The sequence below is a fragment of the Zosterops lateralis genome (assembly GCF_965231275.1).
Source record: "Zosterops lateralis genome assembly, chromosome: 11".
In the NCBI taxonomy this organism is placed as follows: domain Eukaryota; kingdom Metazoa; phylum Chordata; class Aves; order Passeriformes; family Zosteropidae; genus Zosterops; species Zosterops lateralis.
The window spans coordinates 5,832,379-5,854,830 of NC_139771.1; the positions used below are offsets into that span (position 1 = coordinate 5,832,379).

A 22,452-nucleotide genomic window follows, 5' to 3' on the forward strand; every position below is an offset into this window, starting at 1 on the left:
AACTTGATAAGAGTTGTCCAGCATCCTCCTGAGATCTGTGTGCTTTGCTTTATTTAGTTAATTTTGGGGTTTTTAAACATGACCTTAAGTCCTCTGTATTATGACCACAGGCTTTATGGGATTGTGTGAGGAAAGAGCTCCTTCTAGTGACTGGAAAGCTGCTTCAGAAACCACTGCCTGCATCAAATACCAATATTTGGGGTTTTTCATTCCATTTCCATAGTTCCAAATATGCTTTCCTTTAACTGGTAAAATAACAGGTTGTCTTGCTTTTGCACATTTGATATAGTTTAATAAGTTTCAAGTTATTTTTCATCAAAATATCAGGATTTTTTATAATTCTGTCACTATTGTTAAAGACCTTGTGTAAATGTAATGTATTGAGATATTGCTGTAATTGTTCCATAAATTTTTAATAATTTCAAGCTGTCTCTGAAAAAAAAATAAAAAAGACAGGTAGGTTTTAGTATAAAGGAAACATTACTTTTTTATCTGCTTCAATATAATTTTTCTTCCAGGAGACAAACTTGGATTTTCTAGTTATATCTAAATGAAGGTGAAAATTCAAGCACGATGCATGAAGGAAGGGAGAGCATTGCAACTGGTGTTATAAAGAGTTACTGACGTGCTTGAGAATGATGCTGGTTAAATGCCTGCAGGGAGATAATTTCTCTCTTCTCAGACCATTGTGCTTCTGGTTTCAATATAAAGAAAATTTTACTTTTTAAATATTTCAATATAATTTTTCTTCCAAGAGACAAACTTGGATTCTCTAGTTATATCTAAATTCAGGTGAAAATTCAAGCACGATGCATGAAGGAAGGGAGAGCGTTGCAATAGGTGTTATAAAGAGTTACTGCATGCTTGGTATGAGTCTTGTGGTAGAGAATGGTGCTGCTTAAATGCCTGCAGGGAGATAATTTCTCTCTGCTCAGACCATTGTGCTCCTGGTCCTGCAAAAGGAATGGAAGAAGGATCCCCAGCGGGGATTTCTTGAGTCCCATGGGAAAAATGAAGGCTTTTCCTGGGAAATAGAAGAAAATGAGAAACACAAGCCCTCCTGTTTTCTCCCCTCAGGACTCTCCCCTGAAGGCGGTGCAGATGCTGTGGGTGAACCTGATCATGGACACGTTCGCCTCGCTGGCGCTGGCCACGGAGCCGCCGACCGAGGCACTGCTGCTGCGCAAACCCTACGGCCGCAACAAGCCGCTCATCTCCCGCACCATGATGAAAAACATCCTGGGCCACGCCGTCTACCAGCTCACCCTCATCTTCACCCTGCTCTTTGTTGGTGAGAATGATGCCTTAGGCAGGCTTGTCGCTATGGGACATGAAATTAATGACACGCACACAGTCAGATTGTCAGGGCAAAAAGAGGGAAGTTTATTTTTCTACCTTGATTTATATAGATTTTGGACAATTTTGGACCAGGGATTGGAGGATGAGGTTGCTACCTCTCCAACCCCACTGGTCAAAGTAGAAGTCCATCAATTGTCCGTCCTCAAGAGAAGAATGTAAACATCACTTTGTTTACATGAAAATCTGTGGGAAACTCCACTACAAAAATGCAAACATCAGAAGGCTGAAAAAGATCAGGGCAACACAGGCTGACCTGAAACACAGACTGGGCAGAGCCGGAGAATAAAGTAGACATTTCTTGAAAGGCCTTTAGAATCCACCTTGGGCAGAACAGGAGCCTGACCAGGCTACACCCAAAATGGTCACAAAATGGACAAACGGTCATGAGGTCTCACGCTTTTATAAGTTTTGGTCCATTTGCATCTTGGGGTTTAATTGTCCAATTCCAGCTCCAGGCTGTGAGGTCCCATCCTTCTTGTCCCTCCCTCCAGCCCCCCTTGTTTGTGCTTTTGGGCCTGAAAGTTGTCCTTGGTGTGCAGCAGGAAAAGGATTTGTTTTGTGTCCCTGCTGTGTGCAGAGCTGAGTGACACTGACTGTGAGCTCAGAACTCACCCCTGGGCACGACAGAGCTCAAACTTAAGGCATCAAGAAGCTCACCCCCAATGGGTGCTCAGCTCACCAGCAGCTGGGCTGTGTGGCTGATATGTCAGAATGCTTTAAATGTAATGAATTAATGCACGTTTATTGTCTGTCCTCATCACCCTGGTTGATGGAGTGGGAAGCACAGCAGGCATCATGTTGTGGTAACTTTCCATATATTATTACCTTGGGAATTGTCTCATTGAGCTTTTTTTCCCCCTCACAAAATACACGTTTGGGCCTTGGCAGAAGTCTGTCTCAGAACACAGCAGAGAAGGTTGCGTTTGTGCGATAGTTTGGGAAGGAAGTGATTTTTTCAAGGAAGTTGCAGTAAAACCAATCAGTGACTAGGCAGGAAAATTGACAGCTAATAAAGCCATTGGAGAGGTGATGTCTCTGTGAACGCACGGGGTTAAATAGGAATTAAATAGGTTAAATAGGTGAATAGGAGCATCCACCCTGCTGCTTCTGTACTGAAATTTCGTTGTGAGACTTGCCGTGGTGAGTAGGGATGTAAAAACCAATTAACCCCCCCCCCCCCCCGAAGCAAACCACAATAAAAATTAAAATCCATTTTACCAAGAGCAAAGTGTTGTCCACAGTCCAGAAATAATGTTGATCTTAAGTGGTATGGAAAGTAAGTAATCAGCATTAAGTGATACAAATAACACTCTGCTTTGACATTTAATTTCTGGAATGGATATTAAAAGGGGGCAAAAAGTCTAATTTATTGGATTACTGGATTCTTCTTCAGGCCTTGCTGCCAACGGATGCTTTTTATAGGTTATATTTTGGAGAGGGGAGGGAAGGAGGAGAAATGTTTCTTGCTGCAGGGAATAGTAGGAGCTAATAATAGATTCTGTTGCTCCACAATAATAGCTGAACCCTCTCAAAGGACAGATGATTTTTTTCAGTTGGGTATTGTCTTCTTGTCACTTTGTGTCACTGTTGAATCATGTGTTGTCTTTCAGAATTTTTTTTTCCTCATATACAGACTTCCAGATAAACTGCAAATGTAAAATTATGATTTTTAGGAGGTTTTTGAGCTCCATTATGAAAGCCTTGTCCACTTGATGGCCTTCTGGCAGCTTATTTGGGATCACCAGGGGAGGTGATGATCTGTTCACAGGGGAATTAAACCAAAAGAGTTCCCAGGTTTCTGAAGAGAGGTGGTTTCTAACACTGATAGATTTACAGGGAATTTTGAGAATGTCTGCATTAGGAAATTGGAATCTCAGGTTCTCTAAAACAGATGAAGAAACTCTTGGTCATTTGTGTGATATGAATCTTGGAACAAGGACTTTTGTGAACTTTATGGGGAGTTCGAATGGCTTTTTGATGAGTTTTATGGTTTAAAATACTTACACTGAGCCAGATGAAAAGCAAACCAGGCTTTTCCTCCCTATTCTAATTGCTCCTGTGTGTCTTTGGAAAACTCCTGCATGCTTTGAAGGGCACATCCCAGACAACTTTCTGATAAGCCTTGGAAATACTCCTTTCCTTTCTAAACTCCACGAGGCTCAGCTTTGCAGTGACACGATGTGCAAAATTCAGTGTTTCCATAATTAATTTTCAAATTAATGAGAATTTTTTCTGTTTTGATCAAATATTTCCTTTCTTTTGTAGGAGATTTCTTTAGAGACCAGTACCTCAAGTTTTTCTCTCTCTTTTCTTTTTTTTTTTTTTTTTTAATTTAGAAATTCACTGTGTTTGAACATGCACTAAATATCTTTGAGGCATCAGGACTCCAGAATTCACTGTTTGATCATGTCAGGCTGTGGTATACATTTAAAAAAAGTCTTAATTTCATTTTTTCAAAACTCACCACATTTTTACAGTTACTCACTCATAATGGGTTGTATCTTGCCTTTTTATTGGTCAGATCTATGAGTGAATTATCAAACTAAACAGCAGTGCCTGCTGCTATATAAAACCAGGAATGTTTGTGCTTTTTGTCATTGATACTCTTCAATTCTTGGCAGAAGTTACTGGTTTAGTAAATGGGTAAATGATGAAGAGGGGTGGCTTCTAACGACTGTAAAAATTCAAACACACTGACGATGACCTTAAGATTTTATTACACCTGAAAGAATTGAGTGCTTGGGGAGATAACAGTAGGACTGACAACACTGTGTAGGTATAGAGTGTTTTAGATAGGAGTCAGCATTTGAAAAGCTTCTTGCTCTGTTGAGATGTTGAAAGAAAAGTTTTACCTAGGAAGGTGTTAAAGCAGAGCAGAGAGGGCAACAGGCTAAAGAAAACAAGAGGTATATGAAGTGGTTTGATTCATTCCAGAGGAAACATTTATTTTTGTCTTACACCTAGGTGAGAAAATGTTTAAGATTGACAGTGGGAGGAATGCCCCTCTTCACTCCCCTCCCTCGGAGCACTACACCATCATCTTCAACACCTTTGTCATGATGCAGCTCTTCAACGAGATCAATGCCCGCAAGATCCACGGCGAGAGGAACGTCTTTGACGGCATCTTCAGAAACCCCATTTTTTGCACTATTGTCCTGGGTACATTTGCCATTCAGGTAATGAATGCTGTGGCCAAGGATCAGTTGCTGTTCATCAGAAATCCACCCCAAGTTGTTTAGGGCTTTTTTTTTTTTTTTTTTTTTTTTTTTTTTTTTTTTTTTTTTTTTTTAATTATTATTATTAATTTAACTGATGCTGGAGGCCCATTTAATACTAAAGTACGTGGTTTCATGTATTTTCTCAACCAATACACGTGTTAATAATGTGAAATATTATGTAGCCATACTAATAAAACAGAAATTTTGATCCTTACAACTGGGTTAATTCTTAAATTAATCTTAACATTTACAGCCATCATTGATGTTGTCAGTGGTTTTTAAAGAAAAAGTTGTTTGATAGCATACCAGCAAAGCATTTTGGAATTATTTATTACTCCTTGAAAAGACAAATTTACCTTCAAATAACTGATGCTGAGCAGTTCTTCTGTTCAATGCCACTGCCCAATGCTGCTCAGTATTGCCAGCAATAATCCCCCTGGATTGTGATTCCTCATGTTCCTCTCCTGAGTTTGCTGTCACATCACAATAATAATATAATCACAATAATTCACATTTTTCCCAATTTTTTCTTCCTTAAGAATTCATCTTTCTGCTCCTGCATCCATTCTTTTGCTGGCATCCATCCTGTACTTGAAACTCTTTGATATTGTAATTTAGAAAAGTATTTTTATCTTGTCATTATTGCTGAGCTCTGCAGTGGCAGCTCAGTATTGGCACCTTTCTCCTGGGAGGAGGAAGGAGCAGGAGAGAGCAGTCTGAACTTGGGCACAGTGATTTGAAAAGGGGAACTCCTCAATGAACTGAATATTGGAGGAAGGGCAGCAGTGATAGGAGCAGAATTCACAGTGATGGACTTTAACAGCTAATTCAAAATCATGAGTTTAAATCTTGGACAATTTGAATCTCTGGCTGTGATTTCAGGTCCCTGATTTTGCAGCAGAAATATTAATGAGAAATATCAAAACCATCTGATTTTCAGTTAGCAAAACCTCCTCAGTCTGCTCAGACTCCATGTGTTGTTATCCTCCTGAAGGTGTGGGCTTCTCCCACCCCCTTCCTCCAACAGGTCTAGAGTTTTCTGTACCCTCTGTCTCTCTTTGAAGCACATCTGTAAATGCACAGTAAAATGCTCCTCAGAGGGAAAGGTCTCTCTTGCAATGGACATTCCAAAATAAACTGGATCAGGCTCAATAAATCCCCAGTCTGGAATATTGAGGAGCTGGGAGGGGGACTTTGCTGTTCTTTTCTCTTCCTGACCATCCATATCTGACCACTGTTAAATATGAGGCTGAGGAGCTTTAGTCTGAGCTGGTATGGCTTTTTCTCACTTTTAGTTAGGGATGCAGAAATTTGTGGGCTTTGATGGGAGATTTTTGGGACCAAAATTCTGCAGCTTTATTTTTTTTAAATTGTTATTATTTTTATTATTATTTTTGGTCTGGTTGTGTTTGGTTTTGGTTTGTTGCCTTTTCCCCCTGAAAAAACTGACCCCTTTTTCCTCCATGCTTCTCTTTGTAGATAGTAATTGTCCAGTTTGGAGGAAAACCATTCAGCTGTTCCCCCCTGCAGCTGGACCAGTGGATGTGGTGTGTATTTATTGGATTAGGAGAGCTGGTGTGGGGTCAGGTAAGCATTCAGGGAGCTGCACATTCAAATATTGTTGATATTCCTGGTGTTTCCTTGCTCTCAGTGCCCAGTGCAGCCCTCACTGAAACCTAAGGTGCTCTCTGAGAGCTTCAAGGAGAGACTTATTAGTAGAGATAATTTATCCCTCTGTTCCTTTGGCGGGTTTTGTTGGTTTTCATATCTTTCGTTTCCAGCAGGGTGTGCTACCACCAGGGCCAGCTTCAGTCAGGCTTTTTTTTTTAAAGGTGTTGAGTCACAACTTAAGTCTTTTGTCACAAAAATCACAGCAAATGAACTGTGACCTTCCCTGGAACAGAATTCCTCCTGTAGGATGTGGCAAATGAAATTCCAGTTCTAGGTCAACCAACTCATTCCCTTGCTGAAATTTTCATTCTGGCTACTGTCATAGGAAAAAATTCCAGAGCCTTTAAAATATTCCTGCAATGATTCTCCATCCACATAATTCTGTGTGTGAAGGATGGAAGAGGGAGTGCAAAAAAAGATTTTTTTTTTCCTTTAATAATTATAGAAAATAGCAGTTAAATTAACATGTCCTTTCCAATTTCTATAGCCTCTGTCTTCATTAGCTAATATATAATTATATATTGATGAAGAAACAACTGCCAATGAGGTGATATTAAATAAATTGGGATTAACTCTCTGGAAGTGACATACAGACGCAATCACTATTGTTAACATTCTACATTATTTTTTTATGTGCAAACACAGGTTGCAAAGTTAGTAATAATAATAATAATAATAATAATTTTTCACCTCTGAATGCATTAACAGGGTATTTAAGTTGTTGGCAGTCGGTGCAGTAAAGAAAAATGTGAAGTTCCAGTTTTTTTCCCTCAGATGTGAAGAGTTTATAGATCCATAGTTTGCCTCTCTGAGGAGTCAAGAAATTGCCCACTGCAGTTGAACTCTGCTGTGGTTCTGCTGGAACTGCAGTGAATAAATTCTTGCTTTCAAATCTGATTATTTGTTCTCTTATAGGAAAAAATTAATTTTTTGTCAGTTTGGCCTAATTTTTCCTTAGAAACAAGCTCATAATCAGGACAGCTTTTAATCCATATCTGATTTATGGCTGAAAACCACCACTACTACATGATTCTGCTGTAATAATTACTTGAGGTTTGACTTAAGGAAGAAGACCTAAAACTGGTTTGATAGTCTCAGAAAGGAAGGATTTTTGAGGGGTTTTTTTTCTGACTGTTTGGACAAAACCCCAACTTTTGGACAAGGGGAAAGTCAAGCAGGGAGAGGGAGAAGAATCCAAACACTGTTTCATTCAGCTGTGAAAATTTCCCCCAGCCTTAGATCAATTTTTTGGCTTCTAAATTTTGTTATCTGTGATTATTACATAACCTTTAAGAACTAATATTAATATCAGCATTTTTTTCCCCACTTTACTTGCCCCAGGTTTATTGTGAGACCTTAGACATTAAATTAAAACTGATACTGAAACACCTCCAGTTTTACCACTGAGAAGAAAGCAAATACAGAGGGGAAAAAATTGTCTTGTGGTCAATATTTAGTGACAAGAAAAGAAAAAAGGAAGTGAAAACCAATCAATTATGTCCATATTTACATGATTTACAGTCTGTGGCAAGGCCTTTCTTCATGGAGCTCTTCAGGGAGGGAGAATTCTTTTCCTTTAGCTGTGCTGCTTCTCTTCCATCTCTGCCTTTTCTCTGCTGCTGCTGTGACTCATTCTATTTCAGCACAAAACCAATTTATTCTTCTTCCTTTTTTTTTTTTTTTTTTTTTTTTTTTTTTTTTTAAATCCACGTCCTGAACCTGCTGTTCTTCTAAGCTGTGAAAAGCAATCAAGATTTCAGAGTTTTGATGGTGTCAAAGAAGGCACCTCTGAAAGGAATTTAAGGAAAAATTTCAAGGAAGTCAATTTGAGATGCTTTGAGGGACAGTTGCCTAACAGCTCCCATCTCTTCTGAAAACCAAGGCTCTCTAAAGTAGTTCATATCTCATTCCCAGAATTATTGATTACATATTAAAATGGTGATCATTTTTCTGGGAATAATATTTAGTTCTTTAATCTGCAGCTATTGACTCTGTGTCCTGAACCGGGTGAGTGTTGGCAGATACAGAAAATAAATGAGTAATTTAAAAAGCCATGTAAACTCCTTAAGAAAAGAATCACAGCAGAGCCTCATCAGCTTGGCTGAGGTGCTGCAAGAGAGGAACATTCTGTCACACACAGTCCTGACCCAATACAGTTATTTTTATCAATATTGGCTTAAAAATCCTTTATCACCATCCCTTTCATCAGATCCCAGTAGTTTCTCTCTGTAGAGTGCTGGCATTGTAGTTTGAAAGCTGGGAGGCTGAAGGACTTTCAGTAAGTATTTAATTGATGAGCATTTTACCCTTTTTTTTTTCTCTCCTGCTCTGTCTTTGCTCATGTCACACCATTAATTTTCCAGGTTTGCATCTTGTTTTTCATCCCCACTTTAAAAAGGTTTTATAGTAGTGTAGAAACTGGCTTTGGTGGTGGGGTGTTTTTTTTTTTTTTTTTTTTTTTTTTTTTTTTTTTTTTTTTTTTTTTTTTTTTCCCCTATCTGTCTTTAAAAACATGATAATAAAAGTGGCCTTGTGGATCGTGGATGGTGAAGCTCAAGGAGCCCCTCAGCAAACTCAAAGGTTTGCTTTCACCCTGGGAATATCCAGAACCTTTCCATGTGTCTTCACTTCATCCATTCCAATTTTCCAAAGCCCTCCTCACCAATTTTCCTGCAGCTGTCTCAATTCTCTCTTCATTTTTTCATACATCTGAGCTTCACAGTTGTGGTTGCCTGCTGCTGAAATGAAGACAAAAAAGAAAATTGCAGCAGATTTTTTGCTAAGTGGGTCTAATAATTTGCTTTGTAGGAGATTTACTTTAAGCATTTAGTGTGTTCCAGGTAATGTCTTGTTTAAATTGCCATGATTTGCTCCTGGTTTTATGCAAGGAATCAAAACAAAGAGAAAATGACTGCCCAACAGGGTAACACTGAAATGGGTTTAAAATGATTGTCCGACTACAGTATCTGCAATTTCTAAAGATCATTCTCCTGTATTAGTGACTTCCAAGGACCACTTGGGTGGGCAAACAGAGTAAGAAGAGGGGTTAAGTTAATCAGAATTTATTGGTAGTAAGGACACAGAGTGAGAGAGAGCCCTGTGAGAAATCCAACCACCAGATCCACACCTTTCAGAAAAGTCCATTTTGATAAATGCCAGAAAAGCATTCCAGCTGCTGGAACAAAGGGGAGCTGAAGCCATGAACCAAGGGAGTCTGAGAAGTTTTTTCAGCTTGAAATACACTGAATTTTCACCTCCCATTGCCATAAGTCATTACAAATACCCAAACTCTAATTGCAGAGCTATCAATCTGGTTAAGTTTTCTTTACATAATTACATTGAAATATCTCCATCTTGTTTTATCTCCTATTTGCTTTATTGATATGACTTTTCCCAGCCTTGACCCTGCTCCACACTGTGGTTTAGTGGAGCAAGTCATGCTAATTGTTTACACAGCAATTTAAATATTTTTTGGACTGAAATGGAATTGTCGAAGTGCAAAATGCTGTTAGGAACAGGCTTAGCTCACCTTTACAGATCTTACAAAAATGTGATTGCTCTTTTGTAATTAGCAGATTGTTGTACTGTTGCTCTTGAATGAGGCTTATGTTTTCAGTACTTTTTTATAATTTTAGGTCATTGCAACCATCCCAACAAGTAGGCTAAAGTTTTTAAAGGAGGCAGGGAGGCTCACTGAGAAGGAGGAGGTCCCTGAGGAAGAGCTCAATGAAGATGTTGAAGAAATAGATCATGCGGAGAGAGAACTCCGACGTGGACAAATCCTCTGGTTCCGAGGGCTCAACAGAATCCAAACCCAGGTATGCTAAAAATAAATGCCCACAAGGAATAAAAAAACCCAAAGAAATGATCAATGTGAGATCAAGGCACGATAATGTTAACAGGAGAGCCACGGAGTGTTTGTGTGTGTGGAGGATGGCACTGGGTAATTGTTCTCGAAGGAACAAACAAAACAGGGGAGCTGAAAAACATGGAAACCAAAAAAAAAAAACCATGAAAAACAAAACAGGGGCTGTGTGCAGCAGAAGAGATAAACTAAAGAGGTATAAAATGATAAAATGCAAACCCAGGAATCTGTGATTTGAGAATACCGTGAGTGGATGTTCTTTTTCTCCTGGAGTGATGACAGCTCATAAAATTGTGCTGCTTGGTCAACGTCAGCTCACAGAATGCTATGAAAGCTTTCTAAAATGTATTGCTTGATTTGCTCAAAAATACCCAAAGAAACCATTGTTGCTGCCACTTCTGCACTAGCAGAATAATTGGAATTGAGTCTGAAGTATGACATACAATTTGATTAAAAAAAATAAATCTGTTCAGTTCTGGCACTGCCACACATCGATCATGATTAAAAGGGATTGATTTTCTTTCCTATTAGGTAATGAAAAATGTGGTTCTGGATTTTAGTAGGAATTAAGCAGCCATCGAATATTGAGGTGTAAGAGTTGGCTATTAGGAACAATTCCTGAGAAATATCTTTTGCCAAACACAAAAATCCACGGCATTTTTTTAATATAGCAAAGCATTGCACTGAATCGTGGTGCTAAAAATAGTGCAGGTTAAGGAGCTGTGAAATTTTGTCCTGGAGTGCTGAAGAAAACCATGTGAAGTATTTTGCCTTTTTCATTGCAGTGAAGTGTTTCATTGCACTCGGGTGTGCTCTGCTTGATCTTTCTAAGATCAAGTATTTCTGCCAGCTTGCAGCAGAGAACAGGTATCACCACATCAGATGTGAGTGTTTTACATGAGCCTGAAGAAAAAGAGGTGAATAATTAAGAAAAAAAAACTTTTTTTTTTTCTTGAAAGAATCTTCTAAAGAACGTTTTTTGTCTCAGAAGATTTGGGGTTTTTGTCTTCATCTAAGATGAACAGCACATTCTGCTTTTTTTGCATCTACAAATTTTGGTGGGGGGTAAGATGCAGCCATGAATTTAGAAAAAAATTATGGAAAAAAAGTCAAATTAGGGCAGTGAGGTCTCTTGGCTGCATCTGCAGAGTATAAAATAAAGAGGGTGGAAACTGGTTGAGAGCTGGGGGATCCCCAGGGATCTGTGGTAAGTGATTAAATACGGATCTTCAGCTTTGACCTTGTGTGTCTTGACTCCATTGAGTCAGGAGCGCTCATCACTAGAGAAAATTCAAATTTCAGTTGTGCCAAACAGGTGCCCAGGTACTGGTGATTTTCAGGGAAAGATGACCTCTAAATGTGCATTCTTTTCTCCCTGGTGGCTGTAGGAGGAGTGTTGCCTGTTGGCACTTCTGTCAGGATGTCTTTCTGGTTGGGGTGAGTGTAAACAGCTTCAAGCAACACCAAGCAAATTACATCCTTTCAGTTCTCTGTCTAGTCTGAGAGGTAGCTTTTAGTTCTGCATCTCTTTGTCCACTTAATCCACAGAGAAATGATTCTTTTACACTACTTAAACCCAAATGAACATTAATTACATCTCTTTGCTAACATCCATCTTAGTTTCCTTTCTGCTCTTTAGTTGTAGAAGCATCTCTAGTAGGATGTCTCCTTCCTCTCTGCCAAGAGATCTCTGTGATTATTCTTCTCATTTTATTTATTCAATGACTTTAATTATTTTTTTTTTTGCATCCATGTCACATCTGTGGAATGATAATGAAACAAAAAAAGAAAATGGGCCAACATATTCCAAAGCAGTGCCCAGGTGTGCAATGATGGATTTAGGCCAAATTTAATCCCTGCTGGAGGGCCCCTGAGCTGTGTGTAGGGCCATCCAGGTGGATCCATTCCCTTAGAACACATTTCTCAGGAGGCCAGCAAAAGAAGAGCTCCTGGAAGAAGATTGGGATGTCTTTAGCATCCCTGGGAGGATTTGCAGGAATCCTCTGCTGTCTAATGCACTCCTGGAGACGTGGAAGGACAAGGGAGAGCATCCCCTCATTTATATCTCTGAGGATGGCAGACCAAGATGAAACTCTTTGCTCAGGACCAGATTGGTCATCCAATCCTAGCAACACCAGTTTCCACATTTGTGCTGTAAATTGGATTTTTTGCCCTTATTTTCTCTTCAGTCACTATTGGACAGATGTCCCCAGCTCCCAGCAAAGGCTCCACTGCTGAAACAAAGATCCCACAACAGGCTGGGTGTTGTTTCCAGATGACCAACACATCTTCCTTAGAGTGCTCCTGTTTAAACCCATCCCAACTGACAAAACTTGGCAGTGGTAAAGAGATTTTTTTATCTACATCCTCTCCCAAACAGAGGGTTCAACCCCAGACACCAGGGGAGGGATTTCCACGGGGATTTTTCTGTCTCTGTGAAGACAACATCAATTTACTTGAAAGAAAGGCTTATGAAAAATGTACATAACTAAGCCAGAGACTGGCTATCAACTGCTGATGCTCTTTTTGGCCTCCCTTTGTTCATTTAGATATTTTGTTGTCTGATAAATACACAGTAGGGAGTCTCTGGATGGATGCGTGTTCCCCTTGGAATGGAAGGGTTTCCTTCATGGAAAGCTCTCAGATGATCACTGAGGGGTGAAGCTTCACAAAGGGCTTATCTTAGATATGCAAGTTTGAGGAGGATCTAAAAGGGATCTGAAATTCACAGAGACAGGACTGTTCCACAGTTTTCTGTAATCTTTTCCAAGTTTTTGTTGCCGTTCTCACAAATTCTTCATTCTGAGAGAAGACAAGACTGATCACACTCTCTTGGCAGGTCTAACAGCCTTTGGGAAGTTCCAAGTTCACCTTCAGGCCAAACTGTATAATCTGAGTCAAAAGCAGAAAAATGCATCTCACCTCTTTTAATTGTATATTGAAAGATTCCCCAGTTCCCTCACATTGGAGAATGGAAACTCCTGAAGTGAGAAGATTCAAAAACTTCTCAAGTTTGTCAGAATTTTACACTCCCAGCTCGATTCTTTCCTCTTCTGCTTCATTCATCCTGAAATTCAGTTTGCTTTATCTGCCTCAGGTGAGAAACAACTGCCTGAAATGTTCTGAGAATAAAAGGAGAAGCTGAAAAATATTAATTGACAGGGTAACTGCTACTTAAAGATTGTTCCTCTTCAGATACTAAAAGACCACACAGAGGTGCTGGACTGCATTTTTCACCCTTCATTTTTTCATGTAGGAAATGTGAAAACTTTTATTTTGAACCAATTCAAAGCTTACAGCAGTGAAAGTCACTCCTGGCAAGAGGTTCTGAAGTTGGGTATGGGGCAGCACCTTATTTTATGGTTTCCATGTAGCTTTTAATATAAAAAACATCGTGGTAGCTTTGTGCAAGTGGAATGGAAACGTTTTTATTTCATACAGAAAGGTGAATTTTCTTTTTTATTTATTTTCTCTTTAATTTTAAATTAGTACCCTGCTTGGAGATTAGGGGATTGATACCTGGGTCTTGATCACATTGATGACAACAGAAATGTCTCTGCAAAATCTGTTCTGTGTTAAATATCAGGAAAAAAAAAAATCTGTTCTGCCATGACTATTCCAGTTTTGGTTTTTTAAATTGCTAATCACTAATATTTTTATTTGCTCTGCACACCTGAAAAATTGGATCTTCCAGGGTATAGAACATAGGGAAAAATGGGGCAAGTGTGAAAAATGTCAACCTTATGGATAACCTAAAAATATAGGACATTTTTTTTCTCCATCTGAAGGCCCATATTCAAAACATGACTGCATCCTATATTCCGTTAGAATTTTTTTAAACTTATGAATTTTGTTTCCTTTCTCCTCTTTAGGAGCTTGAATTGTTCTGAATAAATGCATTCCTTTGTCATGGAAAGGTTCCATCTTAATTCAAAATGCACTATTTATTTCCATGAGCTCTTTTCTTCCTTGTTATTTTCTACTTGCAGAAGATAGACTTTGGGGCCAAGTTCTTCTCATCTTTCTTGGCTCCAGGCAGAGCTCAGCCCTGCATGTTCAGCTTTCAGGATTCTGGGGAGGTTGTCATCCTCCCACCAGGAATTATATCCATGAAGAGCTGGACTCCCTTTCTTCAGGAGAAAAGCAAATTACATGGCTGTAATTCTTCTTCTCTGAAGAAACCATTAAATACAGATCTTCCCTCATCTTTTCACTCCTGTCCAAAGGCTTTCCGTTTGCTGGGAAGACTTTTGGACATCTAGAAACACCCTTTGGCTCAGGGTTTATCACAGAAATACACATTTCATCCCCTCAGAGAGAGTCCTTAAAGCCTTTTTTGAATGGTCTCTTTTGAAGAGTGCTCTGTCAGCTGGGTTAGACCCTGCGAACCCAAGATCTGTATTTAATTCTATTTTTGTAGGGCATTTCAGGTGAGTATTTAATATGCGACACCACCAGTGGTTTGAGCCATGTGGTTTTTCCATGAACCTGAGCCCCTCATCCCACGTGCAAACTCAACTCTCCTCTGCTTTACTGTGAGATTTGCACTGGACATGTAATTCTGCTGCCAAAACCCAAAACTCTCCAGTGTTGTGGGGACTGCTGAGCACTGCCCAGCCCTGGGTGTGCACAGGGAAATGGTACCAGGTCTCAGACAGAACAAATCAGCTGCTTGGGCATTGTGGAGGAAAATTCTCTTTGAGAATTGCACAGCAGTAACTTGGGATCCCTTTTCCAGCTGCCTGGGGTTGATTATTACCATGAAAACCCGCAGAAAAAGAAACAATGATGGCCAAAAATAAGATTAAGGGATGAGAAACATTCATATTATTAAAGATGCAGCCCTACAAATTGATTTATTCCTAAGTCTGGCCACAGCAGAAAATCATAAATTCATTCTAGTGCTTCCTACTTGGAGAATTTAAGAGATTTATGCTGTTTAAATTGATAAAAAAAATACCACCAATTTACCTCTTTCTAGGCTGGGAATCTCCATAAATGTGGATTTGTATGGTCTGGTAATAGTGGGTTACTTCACACGAGTAGTTGGTTGAACTCCTCCTGTGGATATTCTGCTGCTTTGTCTGTTGTGGTTGCACTGAGAGGACGTGTTGGGGTGTAGGGATTTGTGGGATTTACTCCTGCCAATCCCTGGCTCTCCCTCTGGACCCAAAGCCTGCTTTTTATGAGTTTATACTGGTGCCAAAGGATGCCTTGAAATACTCAGTTCTGTTTTTAACTCATCCTCTGTGGTGGGGAGTAAAAGGAAGGTGCTCAGGATGGATCTGTCAAACAGGGAATACAGCAGGGGTGTGAAAATAAGTAGAAAATTGTCATGTTATTTGCTGCAATGGTCAATCCAGTTCCACATCATTTTCTGGGTGCATTTAAGTGCTCTGTATAAAGATAAAATGCTAATATTTTAAAATCTCCAGTTATAAAGCCCCAACATTATTTATCACTATGCTAAGTTTTTACAAACTTTCATTACAGAAAAAGTCAGCTAAAATATTGGGAGAATTATTTTATCAAACTAGTGTACTGACAACCCTGGGTTTGTAGACAAAATGCAGTAATTTTTTGAATTTTAAAGTTTTTCTGTTATGGTTGAGTGTCATCTCCGTCCCTCTCCCTCAAATTCCAATTGAGTGAATTTTTCTCCCCCTGGAGAGACATAACAACATAATTTTAATCTCAGTAGGAAAAAAAAAGAGTAGAGATTAGTTATACCAAGTATTCCAGCTGATTTTATTTCCTCTAAATAAAACGGTTTAAACTTTAAAAACTATTATTTCCAATATTCTACTTGTTTAAAGTGATGCAGCTCTGCTACCTCCTACAGAGCTGCCTCATTTTATGCAGACAGAAACCCTGAATCATTTCTAAAACCAATGAAAAGGGGCACCTCGATCCCAACTGAAGTAGAAGCGCGCGCACGGTTGATTTGTTGTTTTTCATGATTATTCCTGTCACTTATGCAAACTGTATCCATACTTGAAGCCAACTTGTCTCGTTCTTTCCTCCGTTACAGATCGAAGTAGTCAATACTTTCAAGAGTGGCACTTCCTTTCAGGGGGCTCTCAGGAGACAGTCCTCCGTCACAAGCCAGACCCAGGATGTAACCAATATTTCTAGCCCTAGTCACGTATCGTTATCCAATGCTCTTTCCTCTCCTACCAGCACCTCTGCTGCTGCGGCTGGGCGTGAGTGTGAATTCTTACTGCACCCGACCCTCAGAGATGCCAACTTAGCCAGAGTCCCTTCAGACTCTGCAGTCCCCTCCCCAGGCTCTGCCCCCACCTGAATTAGCTGACAAAACCCCATGACTGATTACTTTGTGTACAGTAGATACAACTCCCCAGGAGGTTCTTTCTCTCTTTGCTAACTCACTGAGTGCGGGAAATATAAGATAGAAACTTCCACAGATAATAAAGGGTTGGATCTGCAGCCTTGGGAGAAGCTTAAATTAATGTACATGTTAAATAATAATAATAATACACATAATAAGGTGATGCTGTTTTACACCACAACGACACAGACTCCAAGATTCAGAAGGCTGAAAATGACTCCTTTATCTTTGGGATGTGTCTCCCTTTTATACTATTTCACACAGACCAATTGGATTGGTGACACAAAGACAAACCTCTTCACTCCCATTGGTCAGAGCAGAGGGACAGCAAGGAGAAGTCCCTCCTAGAGAAAGGAATGAATAACAAAGTCGCAGTTACAAAAACATTTCTCCTGTTTACAGAAAATTCCCTGGGAACAGAATTTCAGGAAACCAAAACATCTCAGGCATGGAAGCAGGGCTACAATAAAATATTAGAAGAATACCTAATTAGGTATAATAGAGGCATAAAAGAATAAAGGTACACAGACTTTAGGCAGAGAAATCATAAACTTATGTTCCTATAGTTACAAATAAAATATGCCTTAAATAAGTAATAAACTGTATTGGGTAAGATAGTGAAAGGTTTTAAAGTGTAGTAATGTGATTTTATAGAGTAAATTAAGAGTTTAGATGTTACAATAGAAGCGTGTGTGTACATGCAGTCGTTGGCTATTGGGTAAAAGCAGATGCAGTGCAGCAGAGTAAGCAAAGGTAATAGGTTAGAAAAACAAAGTAAACTCTGTGGCCACTTCCCATTGGATCAGAATGTTTTATGTTGCCTTGTAACAAAGAAACTTGTGACTACCTTTGAGCTATGGCCAACTTCTGGCTCCTCTAAACCTCATGGCCTCTGAGGCTGATGTTTATCTCAGGAATAAATCATTTTTAGTCCTCCAGTGGTCCCACCCCTTCATTAAGGCATGTATAAGCGAGGACAGGAATTTGTGGTCATTTTTTACCCATTGTGAAGAGATTTTCATTTTATTTGAGGGCTCTTGGTCAGATTTTCTCAGTCTCATTGGATATATTTTCTACTGCTTATAAAATACTGACTTTTAATGATTCTAGAGCTTTTCAGAAATCAGATCATTCCACTAGGAAGACTCTCTGTAACATGTCCAGGAAAGACATGGAAAGAAACAGAGAATCTAGTTTATGATGCCAGGTTTAAACTTTACATGAAAGATGAAATACTTAAATTTAAGTTTATTCTCTTTGCCATATTTATTTTTAGATTTATTATCTCTAAATTGACTGCCAGGTAAGCATTGAAGCAGGAGGGACCTAGGCAAGTTAAAGGACAGTGTTGAAACAACAAAATCGGTGTGGTAACAAACTAAAATCCTGACACAGCTTGGTTTTAGATGCGAAATATCTACTGAAGAACTACTGGAGTGAATAAAAAAATCTTTGAGGCAGCTGATAAGGAAGGGCTGCTTCAGTAAAAGAAAAATTCCAGTTGCTCAGAAGGATCTAACTCTGTTTCTAGACCTTTGTTTATTCAGGACTCTGAATAGCTATTTTTTATTACAGCATTAAAAGAACATTTAAATGTGTAGAACTCAGTTTAAAAGCTTATCACACACTTCAGAAGATAATAGAAGTTTTATACAAGTTTGAGTGAGAAGCTGGCCAAACAGAAGAAACTGTGGCCAACAGAGGCAGGGAAGGCAAACGGGGAAGGGCATAAAATTCCAGAAGTCCTGTAGGAATAAAGAAGCTTGACCTTTCCATTCTGTTTGAGTGCAACCCCCCCTCAGTATTTACACAGGAAATGTTCAAGCAGGAATTTTACAGCAGCAATTAAAATCTTATCAATCAATCACAAAATAGTCTCAGAAGGATTTGTCCATCAGACAGATCTCTGAAGGGTATTTTTGGTTTTTTTTCATCTCTGGTTGATTGGTTGGTTGGTTGGTTGGTTTTTGAAATGTTTTCATGCAACAGCAGAGCACAGCACTAGATGCTTTGTTGGATTTAAAGGAGAAACTTCATTTTTGCTAAAGCTATTTAGGTTCCAACTTTGGCAGTTTCCTCTTGGAGATTTTTCTGTATTTTCCTAGTTTTGCCTTGGGAAGTTTGGCCAGTGAATTTTCACCCCAACAGCCCTGAGTGTTCCAGCAGGATCAGGGGAAGTGAACTCATGGAGGCTCCTGAGCCCAGGTTCCCTCATTTCCACACTGAGCAGGGCACAAACCCCTAAAATTCCAAAGCAGCCATTCATCCAGGGAATGATTGCCAGGGATGGAATTTCTCCATTTGAGCAGGAAGCGGGGAGCAGCTCCTTGTGCTGTGGTAAATGTTTCCTTAACATGCTGTAGCCAGCACTCTGGGAGGAAAGATCTAATAAAATTTAAATAGACAATTTATCTTCCCTCTCCACTACAGCAAAGCAACAAGAATTGGATGTTCTTGTGTCTTGACAAGGGCCTGACTCGTTTATGGGCTGAAGTTAATTAATAGTAGAAAGCAGGATCTGCTCCAGCCTTTGTCACCTTTCATTTGGAGAAATAAAACAGGTGTCCACAGCTCCTCGTGGTTATAGCTACGTTTCTTCACTAAAATCAAAGCCAGGGGATTGGTTTGTTGAAATTCTCAGAGATAAGGATCTCTGTGGCAGAGGGCAATTAGAGATTGGGACATTAAATGTTTATTCTGGGCTGTTGGTGTTTTATTACCACAGCAGAATGTCTGCTGGTATTAAATCAGGAATTGTACACTTAGGGGAAGTTTTGATTTATTCATACAAAGACACAGATTTATGAATGGCAGTGAAAAAACCCCATCAAGTAAAACCCCTGTGGTTTTTTATTTTTAACAGGGGTATTTACAGTGGATTGCTCATATTCATCAACCTGGAAAACCTTTCCTAATTCAAATTTCACAGAAATGGGGGATGTTTTTGTGAATTGGCATTTTTTGAGGAAATCCCAGTTGCAAAATGCTCACCCAGGGCTGCTTTTGAGCTCTGTGCTTAAAATGTGTGTGGGCACACAGGACTGGCTGCTTTCCTCTGAACTGCTCAGAATGGCTCAAACCCCATTTTCTTCTTCCTGTGGGGTGGAAGGGAAAAATGGGATGATTGTACTTCTGATTTTGAAGCCTTTCCATCTTCAGGATTGTTAAAAATGTATTTAAATGTATTATGGGGAGTATCAAGGGAAAACCTTGAGAGTATAGGAAGGAAACCAGGGCCTAGTTCTTGATACTTGCTCAGGATGTTGCAACAATTGGGATATTTCAGGTGTCATTTTAGGTGCCCAAAATGGAGAGGGTCTGATATCAATAAATACTTAATTAAAAACTAGGAATGACATGATGCTCTATTGATATATCAGTCTAATTTAACAGAGCATTTGTGAAGCTCTTCACTAATCATGTTGCTTTTTAATATAAAATTTATTATGTGACACCTTGCCAATCTGTGAGATGTCTCCTGCAGGTTTAGAGTAATATTTTTGATTTTTTTTTTCATGAAATGTTTTTCTAGTATTTTTGGGCAAATTAATATTTGATTCAAAGCTTAGTGCTTGCTTAAAGAGAAATTTACAAATATGGCCCATTCAGACTTGTGGAATCCCATAATTAAAAGCAGTTTGTAGAAGAGAATACTTAAAACAATACTAAAGTTTCCCTAGTGAGCCAGCAGGGTGTTTTGGCCAGTAACAAAATAGAAATTTCTGGATGTCACCATTAATGGATGACAGTGAGGTTAGTGAGTCTTTTATCTCTTTTTGAAAGACGTTGCAGCTTTAATTAAACTGAGCAAAAATTCCTGCAAATTAAAACCAGGCATTTTGTATATTCTGATAAAATTAGGAAATCCATTTAAATGCACACTAAATACATAAATGCACCTGTTTAATATGCAAACCTTTAAACAGGAGAAAATGAAAATATGGGGAAGTTAAGCCAGGTGGTCTCAGATCTTCCCAGACAAAGATTTACACACACAGACTTCTATCATTTGAAAGCTCTGCCACTGCAAAGTTAAGAGTGGGTTAAGGTACAACGTTTGGTGGATTTATGTTTTATATGCATTTCTTCCTATGTTTTATTTGGGGAGGAAAAAACTCAGAACCTTGAGGTAGTGGAGTATCTTTTTTTCCTTTTGAAGCTCAGAATTAGTAACAACAAAAATCAACTTGTGGTTAAAATTAAGTATATAATTAAAGCTTTTACCTCTAGATTTTTTAGTTAGGGAGAGGGTGAGAATATCTGACTGTACACAAAGTAAACAAGTCTTTATCCTACTCTGTGTATTCCTGGTTCTCAGATGTTTGTGGTAGCAACAGATAACCCCTGCAAAAGAACACAGATTTTCCAAGAAAGACACACATTTAATATTTCTTTATACTTGCTCTTCCTCTCATTCTCATATGGAGCTCATACTCTTCCCAAGTGGAAGCAGTCAGGAACTGCAGGTCCCTTAAAAGAACCTCTCTTTCAGAGAATATTCTAATTTTTAAGTTTAGGGAGCACTGGGCTAACAACAAACAAACCAAGCCAAACCCCAGCAAAAGGAGATCTCCGAGAGTTCCTTTTTCTTGCTTCTGGTGAGAATTGTCTTGTCAGAGGTTCTTAGAAGTGAATATTTAATGGAATCACTTGAAACTTTTTTACTACATGAACCCCAGCAACAGTGGCCTCAAATGACCCACTTGTGTGGAGACAGGAGAAAATACAGAGTCGTGACTCCAGTTTGTGTAGCAGCAGTTAAAACCTCACCAATCAATCCCAAAATGGTCTCAGAGGTATTTGTCCATCATACAGCTCTCTGAGGGATTTTTTGGCTAACTTTGCTCTCTGGTTGATTGGTTCGTTGGTTTTTAAGAAGCGTCTTCATGCAAGAGCAGAGCACAGCACCCTTAAGGCTGGATTTGGGCTCTGCCTCACTTCTTGGAGCAGCCACAGCCTTTAGAATTGGGGCTTCATTAGCACAGACAACCTTTCCCATTCCCCTCTTAATTAAGGGATCATTCTGAGATGTGCCAAGAACATTTTGTGTGCAGGGAGCACCTGCACATTGTGTCACACCAAGGTGAGGCACTCAGCCAGCTCCATCCCAGAGCCTCTCACAGCCCATCTCCCAAGAGATCACTTTAAAGATTTTAGTTACCTGTTGTGTATGAACAGCTTTTCTATTTCTTACACAGTTAATTTTCTATAAAGGAAATAATTTAGAATTCAGAGCTAAAACTTGAAGTAAAGTCTTGCTTGGATGGAATTTTTTTTTTCATGAAGAAAAATGGGAACAGATTTCTTTTAAAGAAATCATCTATTTTAATAAATGTTGAGGCAAAGATTGCTGCTCGATATTGATCCACATTCAGATCACAGACCAAACCAGTGAGCATTTTCTGTGCAGTAAGGTATAACCATCACAGAAGGAAAGGGAACAAGCAGAACTTAAACCAAACCCACAGCTAAAATTATGTTTATAAATGTTGCACCATTGAACCAGAGACTGGGGTTCCATACCAAAGCCTGGGACTTCCCACTGGCCATAACAAGGTTTGACAAAACCCTTCTGGGATATGCAAAAAATCAAAATCAACTCCTGGATCTCCTCCCTGAAGGATAATTAAGCAGATTGAGAGCTTTAATATAAACCCAAGCCCTCAAGTGGAGATGTGCCATGGCAAGGAGGGTTAGATCCTAAAGCACAAACAGCTTCTTTTAAAGGCTTGTGTGATTTATTTAAATCTGATGCAAAAATGTCACACTCCATAATTTTGCAGTGATCCTGCTGTGGAAAGTGGGAGCCCTGCACAGGGCTCTGCTCTTTTACTCTAAAATACAGCAGAATTCAGGCCTGTGACCCTTTTGTGGAATGAGAATCAGGCCTGTGTGGGTGCTCTGCTTTCCTTGCTGCCCGTGGTTTGAATTTGCAGCAGCACTTGCAGAATTTGCTGCATCTTTATGTGGGAAGAGTGTAGCACAGATAA

At 39.2% G+C, this 22,452-nt stretch overlaps 1 protein-coding gene across 17 annotated transcripts in view; it reads left to right on the top strand.

The window, feature by feature from the left end:
• ATP2B2 (ATPase plasma membrane Ca2+ transporting 2) overlaps positions 1 to 22,452 on the top strand; it is a 395,247-nt gene that overhangs the window by 367,008 nt on the left and 5,787 nt on the right. For 7 of the 17 annotated variants that reach the window (XM_083869181.1, XM_083869182.1, XM_083869183.1 and 4 more), the window contains 5 exons: positions 1,078 to 1,291; positions 4,324 to 4,535; positions 6,057 to 6,164; positions 9,884 to 10,066; positions 16,145 to 16,231. In XM_083869181.1, coding sequence (XP_083725307.1) covers positions 1,078 to 1,291; positions 4,324 to 4,535; positions 6,057 to 6,164; positions 9,884 to 10,066; positions 16,145 to 16,231 — 804 coding nt within the window. Of the gene's footprint in view, positions 1 to 1,077; positions 1,292 to 4,323; positions 4,536 to 6,056; positions 6,165 to 9,883; positions 10,067 to 11,501; positions 11,551 to 16,144; positions 16,317 to 22,452 lie in introns of all 17 variants that reach the window. The other 10 variants (XM_083869173.1, XM_083869177.1, XM_083869179.1 and 7 more) reach the window with 3 other exon arrangements.